Here is a 15,879-nt window from a genome sequence, read left to right as displayed (position 1 = left end):
AAAATAAAACAATCATTTGACAACTAATTTAATGTAATTTAATCACATTATTATCTGCGTGTGAAAGATCTTTTTCATAATCGGCATTACACGCCTCTTAAGATGTTTTGAATGTGTTTAAAAATAGAGAAAATAATATTTAATAAACAACTGATTGAATCACATTATTGTTATTCTATTGTGAGGCTAAGATGTTTTAAACGCTTCTTAAGATGTTTTAAGCGTGTTTAAAAATAGAAAAATTGAATCACATTATTGCTAGCCCATTGTGAGACACTAATTAATAAAAAACAAACAAACCACAAAAAATTTAATTATTATCAAAATACTGTTAAAATGACGAAAACAACAGATTGAATCACATTATTGTGAGCCTAAACCCACCCCCTCCCTCTTAGTGTAGATAATATCGTTTGTTAAAAAAAAAAAAAAAAAACAATCATTTGACAACTAATTTAATGTAATTTAATCACATTATTATCCACATGCAAAAGACCTTTTTTTTATAGCCGGCATTACATGCCTCTTAAGATGTTTTAAACGTGTGTAAAAATAAAGAAAACAATATTTAATAAACAACTGATTGAATCACATTATTGTTAGCCTATTGTGAGGCTAAGCCCACCTCTTCCCCTTCAGTGTAGATAATATAGTTTGTTAAAAAAGAAAAACAATCATTTGACAACTAATTTAATTACATTATTATCCGCTTGTGAAAGACTTTCTTTTATAATCGGCATTACATGCTTCTTAAGATGTTTTGAACGTGTTTAAAATAGAGAAAATAATATTTAATAAACAATTGATTGAATCACATTATTGCTAGCCAATTGTGAGACTAAGCTCACCCCCTCCCCCTTAGTGTAGATAATATCGTTTGTTAAAAAAAAAAAAAAATCATTTGACAACTAATTTAATTATATTATTATCCACATGCGAATGACCTTTTTTATAATTGACATTACACACCTCTTAAAATGTTTTGAACATGTTTAAAAATAAAGAAATTAAATCATATTATTGGTATCCTATTATGAGGTACTAATTAAAAATAAATAAATAAAACCACAAAAAAATTAATTATTAAAAAAATAATGTTCAAATGACGAAAAAGCCCATGCCTTATTTGATGCATTATTTTGGAATTCCTTCGAAGTTTTTTGTATTGGGGGCATTTTTGTCCAAATCTTTTTGTTGAAGCTTGATGACACCAAAATCGCTATTCACCTTTTCCATTGGCTTTATATATATAGATAGATATTGGATTAGTTAATTTAATTAATACTAATAGAGTCAATTAGGATTACGGTCTAGTGGTATTCCTCTTCACTTGTAAGTGAAATGTCTTAGGTTCAATTCTCGCCAAAAGCGAATTCAAACCACATTATTGCTAGTCCATTGTGAGGCTAAAACCACCCTTCTTCCTAGTGTAGATAATATCGTTTGTCAAAAAAAAAAAAAATTATATATACTAAAACCCAGATGGGGGACGACATTGTTCATTAATAGTGTGCGGGCGAATGCTCTCGGTTTCTCTGTGCTTCCCATGCTGTTTCCTTTCTTTTTTCCAGTGGAAAGTCAGTTTTGCCCTTGTTGGCCATGCATCTATCATCGCTACCTTCGACTTCTTCTCCACCTTTTCTTTCGTGTTTCTTTCGCTCTTTCATAGCATTTTGCTTCGATTCAGACCTGGGTTTCTTCTTTTCTTGCACTGCCCCTTTTCATGTTGTCTATTGTTTTCATCTTTGTCTCAGCGATCAGCTGGTGCCGTTTTTGTTGCTGGAGTAATCTTCTATTCCTAAGAATTTCTTTGGTTTGAAACCCTTAGCTGGCTACAAGTTTTTGCCATTTTCGATTTCATCGAAATTCATTTTTTTCCTTGCGTGATCTAGTGTCTTCTGATGATTTTGAGGTCATTTTCAGTGTGCCTAACTTAATTTCTTTTTTGTGGTTTTCGATTTGCAGGTGGATTTGTGTTTGAATTTTCTTTTTCTTATGATTTTGAAGGTTATGTATGTGTGCTTCGATCTTGCATGGAGTTGCCTAATTTGATTCGGTTTTTGCTTTCAGGAAACGCTGGTCATAAATTTTTGGAGCTTTAGTGTGCGGCGTTGGTAGCCCTTTGTGCTGAGTGTATACAATTTTTGTTTGTCCCTTTGAGTCCTTTGTTTAAGAAATTTTTTTATTTGTTTCTGCTTGGACCGCTAGTTTTATTGTTCCCAAAAACCAAACTAGGGTTCCATTGAAGGTGTAAATGGTCGTCTTCCCCTTGTTGACATTGTCAAGAATCTTCATCTTTTCAGCGGCATCATCAAAGAATAAACTAACACATGAGCTGTTGTCGACCAAAATGCTACTTACTAGGGCGTTAGAGATTTGTATTTTGATGACGAAGGCATCATCATGGGGCCAGTGGACATCTTCTAGATCCATGTCTAAGAACATCAAGATATTGGAATCGATGGCTAGTGGTTTGGTGATGAAAGCCACCATTCTTGGTTTCTTGCAAGTCGCCTTAATTTCTGTCTGAGTGTTTCTCGAGTATTATTGCACTACTACAAAACCATTTATTAGTGTTGTTATGATAACCAACAAGAAACGTATATTACTGTTGGATATTAAGCAAAATCCGACAGAAAATGGATGCAGTGGCGGATATAAAAAGCGACAGATTTGCCAGCGTCAGGAAATGAATTTTTCAACAGAAAATGCTCTAAAACCGACAGAAATTGTGTCGGATATAACCGCCAGAAATTGTGTCGGATGTAACTGCCAGAAATTGTGTTGGATATAACCGACAGAGAATAAATTAAAACCGACAGAAAAAAAAATCAATAAATAAGAGCATTCTCTGTCGGATAAAATCGACAGAAAATATATTAATAATAAAAAAAATATATGAAAAGGACATGAGAGCATTCTCCCTTCTCCTGCTCGTTCTCGTTGAGCATTCTTGAACCAGATTCTGCAGCTAATGAGCAAACCAGATTGAGCTAATAAGGTACACCATGTTCTTCAATTCTTCAAGACAGAAGATACTATACTCTCCAGATTTAGCATATGAATAGGCCTTGCACTTACAGCTATTTAAGCACCTGTTCTTGCATTCTGTTTCATTTTCAACATTGATTTGTGAATGTGCGTTTCCCACTTTCATCTTCTTCAAGCTCAAGAAGGTATCATTCTTGTTGTTGCCACATAATGCAGAGTCTCTTATGCATTCACTTGAAAAGTCTCCAGAATTCCACTGCTGTAGATACTGGGGCTTGAAACTTGGCAAACATTTGCACAGCAACGGCCTATTATTACTATTGCAGCTGCCAAAGTTGTCGCAAGCATTAAACACACAAATTCCACTGCTTTATGGAATTAAACCACGTCCAAAACTGTATCTTTCCAGTAATATTAATCACCAACCTTGTATAATTGTATTCTGATCGTGGAAGAATTCTTATGTTTTTATAAGAAGAGTGTTGACTTGAAGAACTGAAAACCTTGCAGGAATTTCATTTCCAACAAAAACATAAATTAAATCATAGGTGGAAGCATGTGGAAGGACTTACAGCGCTTTGCTTGTCTTTGTGCTCAAGGACTTGCATTACTTCTGCCTTGTTCATCCATGGTGATTGAAGTGAGAAAGAGAAGGGGAGAAGAGAATAAGAAGGAAATGAGAAAAGGGGGAAGGGAGAAGCACTAGCAAAAGGAAGAGTTGGAGGGGTTTTATTTTGGAAAATTTTCATTATTGTCAGTTAAAACCGACAGAAACATTTTTTTTAAATAAAAACCGACAAAAAATTTTCATTACTGTCGGTTATAGCCGACAGAAACAAAATAGCAGCAAAATTCCCCCCAAAATTTTGTTATGATTTAAAAAAATAAAATAATAATTGTTTGGTTTAATAAATAAATAAATAAAATTTATTTAAATAGAATACGTTTTTAAAAATTAAATAAATAATTGTTTGGTTTAATAGATAATAATCCATGTAAAATATGCAATAAAGAAAAAAAAAGATAATTGTACAATGAAAATGTCATCACAAAAACTAAATATTATCTAATCAATACTTGAAAAACATAAATAAAAATTTATCACAAATTACTTTTCACACTTCAAAATTTAGGCAAATTTAACGGAGATATGCATTCTACGAAACTAGTTTCAATGATCTAACCGTCAAACATATTTGTAGATACTACAAGATCGCATACGTAAAAAATCGCAAAAAAAAAAACATTCAAAGATTAGGTAACGGAACAAAAGTTTTCGACGGTTATAAACGAAAAATCACAATTTAACGATTATTTTAGCTTCGGTTTTGATGATTTTTTTACAGCTACACTCCTCGACCCTATAAAAATGCAATGAATGAATTCAATCTTCAATTTAAAATATTTACACTAGTGGATACCACAAAATCTTATTTTATACTTAATGGAAGTATAATATTAACTCTAAGTGTTTGTTTAATCTACCGTTTTGAGGCGATATGCATTCTACAAAACTTTTTTCAACGATCCAACCATCGAACTTATTTGTACACACTCCGAGATTGCATATGTAAAAAATTGTAAAAAACAAATATTCAGAGATTACGTAACGGAACAAAAGTTTTCGACGGTTATAAACAAAAAATCACAATTTAACGGTTATTTTAGCTCCGATTTTAATGATTTTTTTACAGTTACACTCCACGAGCCTATAAGAATCCAATAAATAAATTTGATCTTCAATTTAAAATATTTACAATAGTGGATACCACAAAATCTTATTTTATACTTAATGGAAGTATGACATTAACTTTTAAGTGTTTATTTAATCTAGCGTTTTGACGCGATACACATTCTACGAAACTTTTTTCAATGATCTAACCGTCAAACTTGTTTGTACAGACTCCAAGATCACATACGTAAAAAATCACAAAAAACAAACATTCATATATTAGGTAACAAAACAAAAGTTTTCGACGGTTATAAATAAAAAATCACAATTTAACGGTTATTTTAGCTCCGATTTTGATGATTTTTGTACAGCTACACTCCTCAACCCTATAAGAATGCATTGAATGAATTTGATCTTCAATTTAAAATATTTACACTAGTGAATACCACAAAATATTATTTTATACTTGATGGGGAAGTATAACATTAACTCTAAGTGTTGGTTTAATCTACCGTTTTGATGCGATACGCATTCTACGAAATGTTTTTCAATGATCCAACTGTCAAACTTGTTTGTACACACTCCAAGATCGGATACGTAAAAAATTGCAAAAAACAAACATTCAGATATTAGGTAATGGAACAAATGTTTTCGATGGTTATAAATGAAAAATCATAATTTAACGATTATTTTAGCTCCGATTTTGATGATTTTTTGCAGCTACACTCGTCGATCCTATAAGAATGCAATGAATGAATTCGATCTTCAATTTAAAATATTTACACTAGTGGATAAATCTTATTTTATAATTAATGGAAGTATAACATTCACTCTTTAAGTGTTTGTTAAATTTATCAATTTGATAGGATATGCATTCTATGAAACTAGTTTCAACAATCCAACCGTCAAATATGTTTGTATATACTCCGAGATAGCATGTGTAAAAAATCGCAAAAAAAAAAAAAAAAGCACATTAAGAGATTATTCTGGCGGCCGTCCAAAATTTTGCTTTGTTTGTGTCGGTTATATCCGACCGGGCCATGAGTGAAAAAAAAAATATTTAAAACATGTGTTTTTTTATTTATTTTTAATCAATATAACATTTTAAAATAATAAAATCAGACATGTTAGAGTATACCAAATGTTCATGTGTGTTTATGTGCCAGACAATGTGCTTTGTGACGCATTAAAAAAAATTGTTTGAATTTCTTTGTATCTTGTTGCTTGCTTGTGAGGGAGCATAATCCTTATTACAAAAATAATAGAGGTTCAAATTGTCGTCTGTTGTTATTATTCTCTTAGAAAATTTATGGCTCGTGTGAATTGGGTTCATTAGACTTTAGGGTCATGAGTGAAATTTTTTTTTTTTAAATATGTGCTTATTTATTTATTTTTAATCAATATAACATTTTAAAATAATAAAATTTTCATTTCTGTCGATTATAACCGCAAGAAAGTAAAATAATAAAATAGTCACGTTCTGTCGGTTATAACCGCCACCATTAACTTAAAAACCGCCAGAAGATGTCAAAAATATTTAAAAAAACGATTCAAAAATACTGTCGGTTATAACCGATAGGATTTATTTGATATCCACCAGGAATTTATGTCAAATATAACCGACAAGATTTTTCTAATATCCGCCACTAATTAAATGATGTGTCGGATATAATTTATCCGACATGATTTTTCTAATATCCGCCACCATCATCCGCCACCTAAAGCTAATATTATAGTATTGTTGCTCCCCGTATATACAATTTACTCGAGAAAACATTTCTTTCCTTTGGCGCTGGATAGGGTGGAGACCCAAAAACCTTTTGGATTTCCTGTGATGTTCTTAAAGGTATGTTGAGGCGATTTTTTGGAGATCCAATTTATTACTTCTATCTTTTGAGTGGCCAATTCTTTGAAATGGGAAATAGCTTCCTTTAACTCTTTGACACACGCCTTTATGTCAGCAAGTCTAGTTGATTCTCTAACTAGCTAGCTTGCTGAACACTTTCCAGTGACAGGCATATTTCCATGACATCCTCCCAAGTCTTGTCTATGGTGATGACCCCATCGTATTTTTGGTGGGTATTGCCTTGGATGACGGCAAATCTGTTGTTGTTAACCTAGCTTTTAGACATGTCAGGTGGTAAAGTAATTTGGCCGAGAGGAATACGAGTTCACTCTCAATGAAAGCACCAATTGTTACAAGCAAATTCGCGTACTGTGAATGGTAGTTGTGCACAAACTCTAGCAACCTACAAAATAGTAAACAATCATGACCAAGCCTAAGACCCGTAGTGGGAAAGGTGTGACTGCCAATGTCTATCCGATGGTCAAGTTAGTGAATGATTTTAGACTCAAGCAGTGGGAAAGAGAATTCAAGTGTTTCGATTGTGTTACCAGAGATTAACCCTAGACAAGTGTATATATACCTTGGGAGAGACTTTTTTAGGATGGAATCATAGTTCTAAGCCGGGGGAATCCTAGAGAATATCTAGAAGTAGATACTACATCCTCTTATGAACTCCAAAACTTATAAGATTTGAAATTATCCATATCCGGATCAAATCGTATGTCTTGGGGAACAAGTATGGTCATCCAACGGAGTCGCTTGGACTTCGTCTATTGCCCCATAACGGGTGATGGTTACACCACTAATCTATTTGATACAGCTTTGCCTAGAACTGGTGAGTCCATGATTGGACTTTTGAGGTAACTGTATTCAGATCAGCCTTACTCCTGCCCTAAAATCATGGTCCTATAGTACAATTTCATCAAGTCTAAAGATGGCGAAAATTTGCTACCACTATGGTTGAAGGCAAAAATGAAATATGTCGAAAGAATTGTGGTAATAATCATGACAATACTAATGATTAGGTGTGTTGTATGATGTTTAATTATTTAAGTTGACACTCTGAGCTCAATAATTGGTTATGTTTATGATATTTCTTGTTTTCCAATAAATGTATACATGTTTGAGATTGGATATATTATAACAGGAATAGTCTCTGACAAATACATTATTGGAACTCGATATTACTTCTCACTAATTGACCGTTTTGAGTAATTTATTAATATTGTGGTACATCAAAGGAATTATATTGCATGTATATTTAAAACATCATTGACTTGCATTAGTGGATTACTTAAAATCAGTATTTATAATGAGGGTGCTTTCAAATATAATGCACCTAATGCTTATTTCTTAAACCATAAGGCATATCACATATGTGTCATATGTGTCGTGTAGGCCAAGTGGGAGAATGTAAGAATATGACATATGACACATATCACATATAGACTATGTTGTGTGGGCCCACATGACATAGTCTATGTGTGGTATATTTGGTTTATTGGATATTGTTTTGGACACAATCCTATTGTCAAATTATGAGAATTGGTTTCCTATTTTATTACATTGATGGGTGGTGATTACTTATGGGCTTCATTAGGAAGCATGTATTCTCTCTCTACTATAATAGTGCACATAACTAAATACACTTTTGATAACGTTATGGCAAATATAGTTAAACGTATTTTCTGAGCCTGCAGTTTTTAGGGAAATTTTCGTAGAATGATATGTGCTTAGTGCTTGCTTCATAAAGACTTGAATTTTAAAAAATATATGATGATGTGCTTATAATGAAAAGAAATCCAATCAAAACACTTATATTCAGTTTTCCAAACAAACCTTTACTAACAGTGTAATTTAATCATAATAAAATTAATTTCGTTCATGATCAGCCACCACTTGGAATCATTTTCTCTAATTTTTGTTTTTGTTTTTGTTTTTTGTTTTTTTTGTTTTACTTCTTTAGCAATAAATCCACGATAACACATTAAGTTTAGCAAAAGAGAGAGCCCATGTAAGTTGCAATAGAAGGTAGTTGAAATTACAAATCTCACTGCAGAGGCGGTGTCAGGGATGTGTAAAAAGGCACAGTGGCACAAGACCCTAAACTTCTAAGGGCTCCCAAAAATTATCATCCTACTACATATTACATAGTGTATAATTTTCTAATAAAAAAGTTTTGATTGAAAAGAAAAATCATCAACATAAGATTTTATCTACATTACAATTGATTAAGTGAAGCCTATACTTAATATCTTAATTTTCACTTTTCTCAAACAATAAGAAAACTTGTCTATTACTCTTTTTCACTTTTCTCAAACAATAAGAAAACTTTTGTATTACTTTCTTCCTATTTTCTCAAGGGATAAAATACCAACTTGTATATTACTTTCTTCCACAACCACATCCGTATATCTCTTTCAGTCATGCTCCTTTTTCATGGATGGACCTTAAATAATTTCATGGCAATTGGAAATCATTCCATTAGTAAGAGAAAGATGTTCATTTCAATCAAGTTTTTTGTATTGATTGTTGAATTATGTATAATATATTGTCCAAAAACTATTTTTTAAAATAAGGAATTTTTTTTTATTTCATTCGCACAGGGCCCCCAAAATGTCAGAGACGGCCCTGTCTCACTGTATTTGCATGATTCTCAAGTTACAAGTGAGTGTGTACAAGGTGTTTTCGAACTAGAGAAAAAAAATACAAAATAAGGCAAACATGTGAAATGATAAACTATTACTCAATAGCCTGGGAACATTGGCGGTGGTGGCGATGAGTATAGTGCTCCAATGTTTGGTGGTAGCACGAAGTCTGGTTGGGTTGGTGGTGAAGACTGCACAGGAGGAGGCAAAGGAGGAGATGGAGTTGGAGCTGGGGGAGGAGGTGATTCGACTGGTGGTGGTGGGGATTGGACAGGTGGTGGTGGAGATTGGACAGGTGGTGGTGGGGATTCAACTGGTGGTGGTGGAGATTGGACAGGTGGTGGTGGGGATTCAATTGGTGGTGGTGGAGATTGGACAGGCGGTGGTGGGGATTCAACTGGTGGTGGTGGAGATTGGACAGGTGGTGGTGGCGATTCAACTGGTGGTGGTGGAGATTGGACAGGCGGTGGTGGCGATTCCACTGGTGGTGGTGGAGATTGGACAGGCGGTGGTGGGGATTCAACTGGTGGTGGTGGAGATTGGACAGGCGGTGGTGGCGATTCAACTGGTGGTGGTGGAGATTGGACAGGCGGTGGTGGGGATTCAATTGGTGGTGGTGGAGATTGGACAGGTGGTGGTGGGGATTGGACAGGCGGTGGTGGGGATTCAATTGGTGGTGGTGGGGATTCAACTGGTGGTGGTGGAGATTGGGTAGGCGGTGGTGGGGATTCAACTGGTGGTGGTGGAGATTGGACAGGCGGTGGTGGAGATTCAATTGTTGGTGGAGGGGATTGGACATGTGGTGGAGATTGCACAGGCTCTGGTGTTGGTTCTGGTGTTGGAGATTGTAGCGGAGGAGATTGCATAGGCTCTGGTGTTGGTGGTGGTTGAATTGGATATAATGGATCTTCCTTAGGGCTACGACCAATTGGGCTTGGTGAAGGTGCGGGTGTTAGTGGTGTCTCAATCTCTGGTGTTTCGGGTGGCTCTGCCTTTGGTGTCGGTGGTGGCTTTACCTTTGGTGTTGGAGGTGGCTCAACTTTAGGTGTAGGAGGAGGCTCAACCTTTGGTGCAGGAGGTGGCTCGGCCTTAGGTGCTTGCGGTGGTTCGACCTCAGGTGCTTGGGGTGGTTCAGCTTCTGGTGTTTGGGGTGGCTCGGCCTCTGGTGTTGGAGGTGGTTCAGCCTTTGGTGTTGGAGGTGGCTCAACTTTAGGTGTGGAAGGTGGCTCTACCTTTGGCATGGGAGGTGGCTCTGCCTTTGGTGAAGGGGGTGGTTCGGCCTTAGGCACCGGAGGTGGTTCGGCCTTTGGTGCTGGTGGTAGCTCAACCTTGGGTGTGGAAGGTGGCTCGGCCTTCGGTGTAGATGGTGGCTCAGCCTTTGGTATGAGTGGTGGCTCGACTTTAGGTGCAGGTGGTGGCTCAGCCTTGGGTGTGGGAGGTGGCTCTGCCTTGGGTGCAGGTGGTGGCTCTGCCTTTGGAGTCGGTGGTGGCTCGGCCTTTGGAGTCGGTGGTGGCTCAGCCTTTGGAGTTGGTGGTGGCTCGACCTTAGGTGTCGATGGTGGCTTTGCCTTTGGAGTTGGTGGTGTCTCAGCTTTTGGTTTGGGTGGCGGTTTAGCCTTAGGCGTAGGTGGTGGCTCTGCCTTTGGAGTGGGTGGTGGCTCGGCCTTAGGTGTGGCTGGTGGCTCGACCTTGGGAGTGGGTGGTGGCTCGACCTTCGGGGTGTGTGGGGGCTCCACCTTTGGTGTGGGTGGCAACTCAGCCTTCGGAGTGGGTGGCGGCTCAACCTTTGGAGTTGGTGGTGGCTCAACCTTTGGTGTTGGTGGCAGCTCGACCTTAGGCGTGGGTGGTGGCTCAGCTTTTGGCGTGGATGGCGGTTTAGCCTTTGGCGTTGGTGGTGGCTCAGACTTTGGTGTAGGTGGTCGTTCAGCCTTTGGCGTTGGAGGTTGTTGAGGCTTTGGTGTTTTAGGCTTTTCTGGTGTAGAAGATCCACCACAATTCTTGCTGCAATCCACGGGCTTAGTTACCACAGGGAAACAAGTCTTTGTGTTCTTTTGCTTGGGCCTTCCTGGCATGCAGTTGCCTGAATCATCCAACATTATCTTCGATTTAGGATTAGGCATACATTTTTGAGCCTCCCCACTAAAATAGTTGTAAGCAAATGTGAAATTGGCCATCTTAGGCAACGTGCAAATCTTATCAGTCACAAACCCTGTCAACCTGTTGTACCCAATATCCAATTCCTCAATGCTCTGTAGCCCGACAAAGCTTTTTGGTAAAGAACCTATAAATCCATTGTAGCTCACCTCAAAAACTTGCAATTTTCCAAGGTTTCCAATCTCAGGAGGGAAGCACCCGCCAAGCTGATTGTTCATGAAGATCAGCTCGTTCACATTGCACATGTTCCCAACGCTGTGCGGGATGCAACCACTGAAATTGTTAAACGCAAATGAAACAACAGAAACCTTGGAGTTTCCAATCGTCTCTGGAATCACTGACGTGAATCTGTTGTGGTTCAAGAAAATGGCATCAAACTCCTTGGTGAAAAGCTCTGGAGGTAGCTCACCTTCGAAGCCATTGAACCTGAGGTCAAGGTACTTGCAATTAGGCCATCTCAGGACGACTCCAGGAAAACGACCAACGAATCGGTTGTTGCTGATGTCGAACTCGTACATAAGCGTCAACCTTCTGCAGCTCTCTGGGACGATACCACAAAATCTGTTGGAGTTGATGTGGAAGAGAGCGAGGTCGGTAAGGAGCCCCATTTCGACAACGAGATGTCCTGCAATGTCTGCATGGTTGAGATCTATGCCGGCCACCACGTTCAAGCTCGGGTTGTCGAGCGCCGGAGCACAGAACACCCCTTTGTAGGCACAAACATTCTCCCCTACCCAGTTAGCGGTGAAGTTAAAAGGGTCGGAAAAAATAGCTCTCTTCTGCGCCTGGAGAGCGACATAAGCCCTCTTGAGCCTATCGTTTTCAAATTTAAGCTTGGCGTCGACTTGAACCTCGTAGTTGTCTGGGAGGTCACCATTCTCCGGGAGAGAAGTGAGTTGGCGGTGGGCTATGTGAGCAGCTTCAGCATTAGTTAGGGCGAATGAAAGAGCTGGAAACGAAGAGAGAAGAAGGGAGAAGAGAAGAAAGCAGTAGCCCAAGGCCGTGGGGGAGAGAAGAGATGGAGCCATGGATGAAGTCGAGTAACTTGGCTTTGCCCAAGGCTGCTTATAAAGGCGAAGGGAAGGGAGGTGGAGGGAAGCAGTGATATTCTTGGCATGTGATTGAATGGTTGGGAAAAGACAGAGGTAATCGTTTTGTTTTAGCACCGGAAATTATGCTGGTCTTCTTAATATTTACATGCACACTCCACCAAGTTTGGAGGTACGTTCAAATTTTGTGGCCTAAAAATTGACCTTTGACTGGGTCCCTTTTTTTTATTTTTTTATTTATTTTTTTGTTCATTAACTGTCGTATGGTGGATGATTGCATTTAGTTTAATTATTAACTTGTTGACGCAGTGCTTCGGGGTTTCATGCATCAGGTTTTCTTGCTTCAAATAGCATGATACATATCTAATATTTGACAATGGTGGCAGAAAAAAGAATATTAAAAATACTTATCGTTAATTAATGATTGTAATGAACGACGCTCTGGGGTTAGTTGGTTAGTAGGTATACCCACTTCTAATAGAGTGAGTAAAAAACCACAATTCCTGCTCAAATTTGAAAAAAAAAAAAAAAAAAAAAACTAGAATGTTGGTCAATAGGATTCTCGTCTAGTTATTGTATGTATGTCATGCTGGGCTATGAGAAGCAAGGAAGAACATTGAACCAATCGCATCAGATCAGGTCAAGTGAACAGAAAGAGAAGATGAAAAGCATCTGCTCACAAATCGAAAAGTGACGCTTATAACATGAGAAAAGTACAAAATGCGGTGAAATTGTGTGCAGTAAAACATAAAGTAAATAACACATAATGTTTACGAGGTTTGACAAGTGTGCTTATGTCCTCAAGGCAGTAACAGTATATCTTTCATTATCAAACTGAAATTACAAAGCAATGAAACAAGAGATTGTATGTTTTCTTCTTTGTAACATTTGTGAGCTAATAGGCCTTTATATAAGAAACCATATTGTTCCCGACTAAGGCCAAGAAATGTAAAAGTAGGCAACACACATTCAACATTGTAGGCGGCATGAAGCGGTGGGACTCTGCCTATTTCTTCATATGGGTCATCCACTTTTATAACACGAAATTCATTAATTGAAAGGAGACTTATTTTTAGCTACCTCTCTTGGAGCTTCATTTAGATCTCACTTTGCTCCTGTAATTCAAATGTCAACACTTTATTCCTTGAAACTTAAAATTGTTTCAGTGTAACATCTTGATTCTCTTATTTCTGAAAGTTATAGATCATCTCCTGAAATATATGCGAGACCCAACATTCAATTAGATTATGCCACATCCTTAATAAATTTGATTATAATCTCTATTATGCCTTAAAACATTCAACAATCAACGAATATTAAGTTTAAAAGAAATTGAAGAGATGAAAAAATAAGGATTAGTCTGGCGCACTCAAATCAAATCCACATGAGAAATTAAGAGATCTACGACGACGTAGAACGACTATTAAGTTTTATAGAGTTAACAGTTTCAGGAGGCAAATGGAATCAAAATGAATTCTAGAGGGCAAGGGAGAGCAAACTTTGAGTTTCAGGGAATAAAATTACGACTTTTGAGTTGGTAGAGTGAGATTAAAATCAAGTTTTAGAAGCTACTTAGCATTACAGTCTAAGCTTAACCATTGCCTCACGACTTTAGTGTAAATAAGATCGTTTGTTCAAAAAAAAAAAAAAAAAATCAAGTTCTAAGGAAAGTAGGTAAAAATAACTGTGAAAGGATAAGAATTTTTACAAAGAGGAGTGGGCGCACAGGTGTAGCAAGAATTTGTACAAAGAGGACCGGGAGCACAGGTGCAGCCACGCTAAAACCTTGACGGTGATATGTCTACATGAGTTAGAATCCCTTTATTTGCTGGGAGTAGGAATGAGATGATCACTATGTTAGACTGGAATTAAATAACCATGTCTCCAACAATAAGAGATAAGGTTGTCTCTGTCTGTTTAGCAACAAAAGATGATAAGGTTTGATATTGCAAATCTCACAAAATTACAAGAAACCTCTTTAATTCAACTCTCGATGAAGAAAACTTATAAAGCCTAAACCTAATAACACATATACACACATCCAACTTCGCACTTGAACTTAATCCCAACAAAAATAAACAAAGATATAAACTTATTACTTTACAAGCCGATTTTACAAAGCGATATTCTAAACCGTTCTAATCTGTTTCGTGGTCGGGGGCCTGAGAAAACCAAACAGGGTGCCTCCCCTTGATTCTAAGCAGCCTGGTGAAGGGTGAATCAGGCATTCTTCCTCTTTCTTCTTCCTCCAGCTCATCAGCCGATTTCGGCAACCCATCTGGTATCGGACACTCTCTCTCTCCTTTTCCCACATTCGACGGCTTTGCCGAATTGAATCCCAACTTCTTTTCCTTTTGGATTCCTGCAATCCCGTGTAGGCAGCCCACCAACGTCTTCACGCCTCCTGCCTGAAGAATCAGCTTCTCCACATCCTGTTTTGGCATCTCCTTCTGCACGAAAAAAATCGGAAAGGATATGTCTTTAAAAATCCTCCATTTTCTCAGCAACCAAACAGTCCATCCAACTGGGAAAGAAAGTGCTGAAAGCTAAAAATATACCTCGAGATCTTTGAGCTCGAAATATGCTCTCCAGCAGCTATAGGACTCGTCTCCTTCCAGCGTCGAACAGTACTCTGAACCAAAACCACAGAAATTGAATCAATAAATCGAAAAGATTCATACAACCCAATACAACAAAATCAGATCTTATATCAAAATTCAATTCAGATTAACTAACAAAAAAAATGAAAAAAACTGAAATTTAGGAGATGGGTACGAACCAGAGAGCTCGTTCTCGCACTTTTCGATCAAGGGCGGGTCTTTAATGCCGCGCTCAAACTTTGACCGGCTGAAAGGCTCGAGCTTTGGAATATAAGAATGATTTCTCGACGAGGAACAAACAGTGGATGTGAAGTTCGGCGTTCTTGCCGTTAACAACGACGGGGATGATCGTGTGGTGGGATAAGCTTCTCGGAGCAGAGGAGAAGACGGCGGACAAGATCGAAGCATGACTGACCTTATCATCGTGTCAAAACACACCCCAAGTCAAATTATCCCTACTTTGCCTCTTGGATTGGACTGGACTGAACTGGACTGGTTCGGATTGGATTCAGAATTAGGAAGGAGATGCTAATGCTATTTTATACTAGAAACGCTCGGCGGAGTGGATAAGGATTAAAGCCTCAGATACGACTTACAGTGTTTTTTCAAGGATATTTAGGGGGTGATAATAGTACAGGACTGTGTTGGAAGGGGGTAACAGATAAATCAGGACCGTTGATGAATGTCCACGTGGTTGTATCCTGGCGTTAAGGAGAAGTTACGGTATTTTTGGTGGAAAGCGTCGATGTGGGACTGGATTATTGGGCGGTGGCATTTCGGATCGATGAAGCATATCGCGGCGGGTTGTGTGAATCAGTGGGCGGGAAGAGAACAAACAGGGGATACCCGGTAAACAGTCTGAATTCTTTTTTTTTTTGTTTTTTTGTTTGGTGTTCCGAGCATTCTGTGTATTCTAACA

At 37.8% G+C, this 15,879-nt stretch overlaps 2 protein-coding genes across 2 annotated transcripts; both read right to left on the bottom strand.

Annotated features, from left to right (window-relative positions):
* Nucleotides 1-9,126: 9,126 nt before the first annotated feature.
* LOC137728150 (pollen-specific leucine-rich repeat extensin-like protein 3) lies at nucleotides 9,127-12,339 on the bottom strand. The gene has a single exon (XM_068467026.1). It carries the CDS (start codon nucleotides 12,337-12,339, stop codon nucleotides 9,256-9,258), a length of 3,084 nt encoding a protein of 1,027 aa, XP_068323127.1. The 3' UTR covers nucleotides 9,127-9,255.
* Nucleotides 12,340-14,282: 1,943 nt separating this feature from the next.
* Nucleotides 14,283-15,517, bottom strand: LOC137728902 (CCG-binding protein 1). The gene is made up of 3 exons (XM_068467698.1): nucleotides 15,140-15,517; nucleotides 14,919-14,992; nucleotides 14,283-14,810 (listed from the first exon to the last, which is right to left on the bottom strand). The coding sequence occupies exons 1-3, from the start codon at nucleotides 15,381-15,383 to the stop codon at nucleotides 14,499-14,501; spliced, it is 630 nt and encodes a 209-aa protein (XP_068323799.1). The 5' UTR covers nucleotides 15,384-15,517; the 3' UTR covers nucleotides 14,283-14,498.
* Between the last annotated feature and the right edge of the window lie 362 nt (nucleotides 15,518-15,879).

Source organism: Pyrus communis, chromosome 3 (assembly GCF_963583255.1).
Source record: "Pyrus communis chromosome 3, drPyrComm1.1, whole genome shotgun sequence".
In the NCBI taxonomy this organism is placed as follows: Eukaryota; Viridiplantae; Streptophyta; class Magnoliopsida; order Rosales; family Rosaceae; genus Pyrus; species Pyrus communis.
The sequence above is the reverse complement of the archived record's forward strand: the minus strand, read 5'-3'. Positions and strand labels throughout refer to the sequence as shown.

Bases quoted from the DNA above. Each gene is read 5' to 3' on its own strand.
- LOC137728902 (XM_068467698.1), bottom strand. From the start codon at position 15,383: ATGATAAGGTCAGTCATGCTTCGATCTTGTCCGCCGTCTTCTCCTCTG. The intron at 14,993-15,139 runs GTTCGTACCCAT...GTTTTGGTTCAG, and splicing joins GTGCGAGAACGAGCTCTCTG to AGTACTGTTCGACGCTGGAA. The intron at 14,811-14,918 runs GTATATTTTTAG...TTTTTCGTGCAG, and splicing joins TCGAGCTCAAAGATCTCGAG to AAGGAGATGCCAAAACAGGA.
- LOC137728150 (XM_068467026.1), bottom strand. From the start codon at position 12,339: ATGGCTCCATCTCTTCTCTCCCCCACGGCCTTGGGCTACTGCTTTCTT.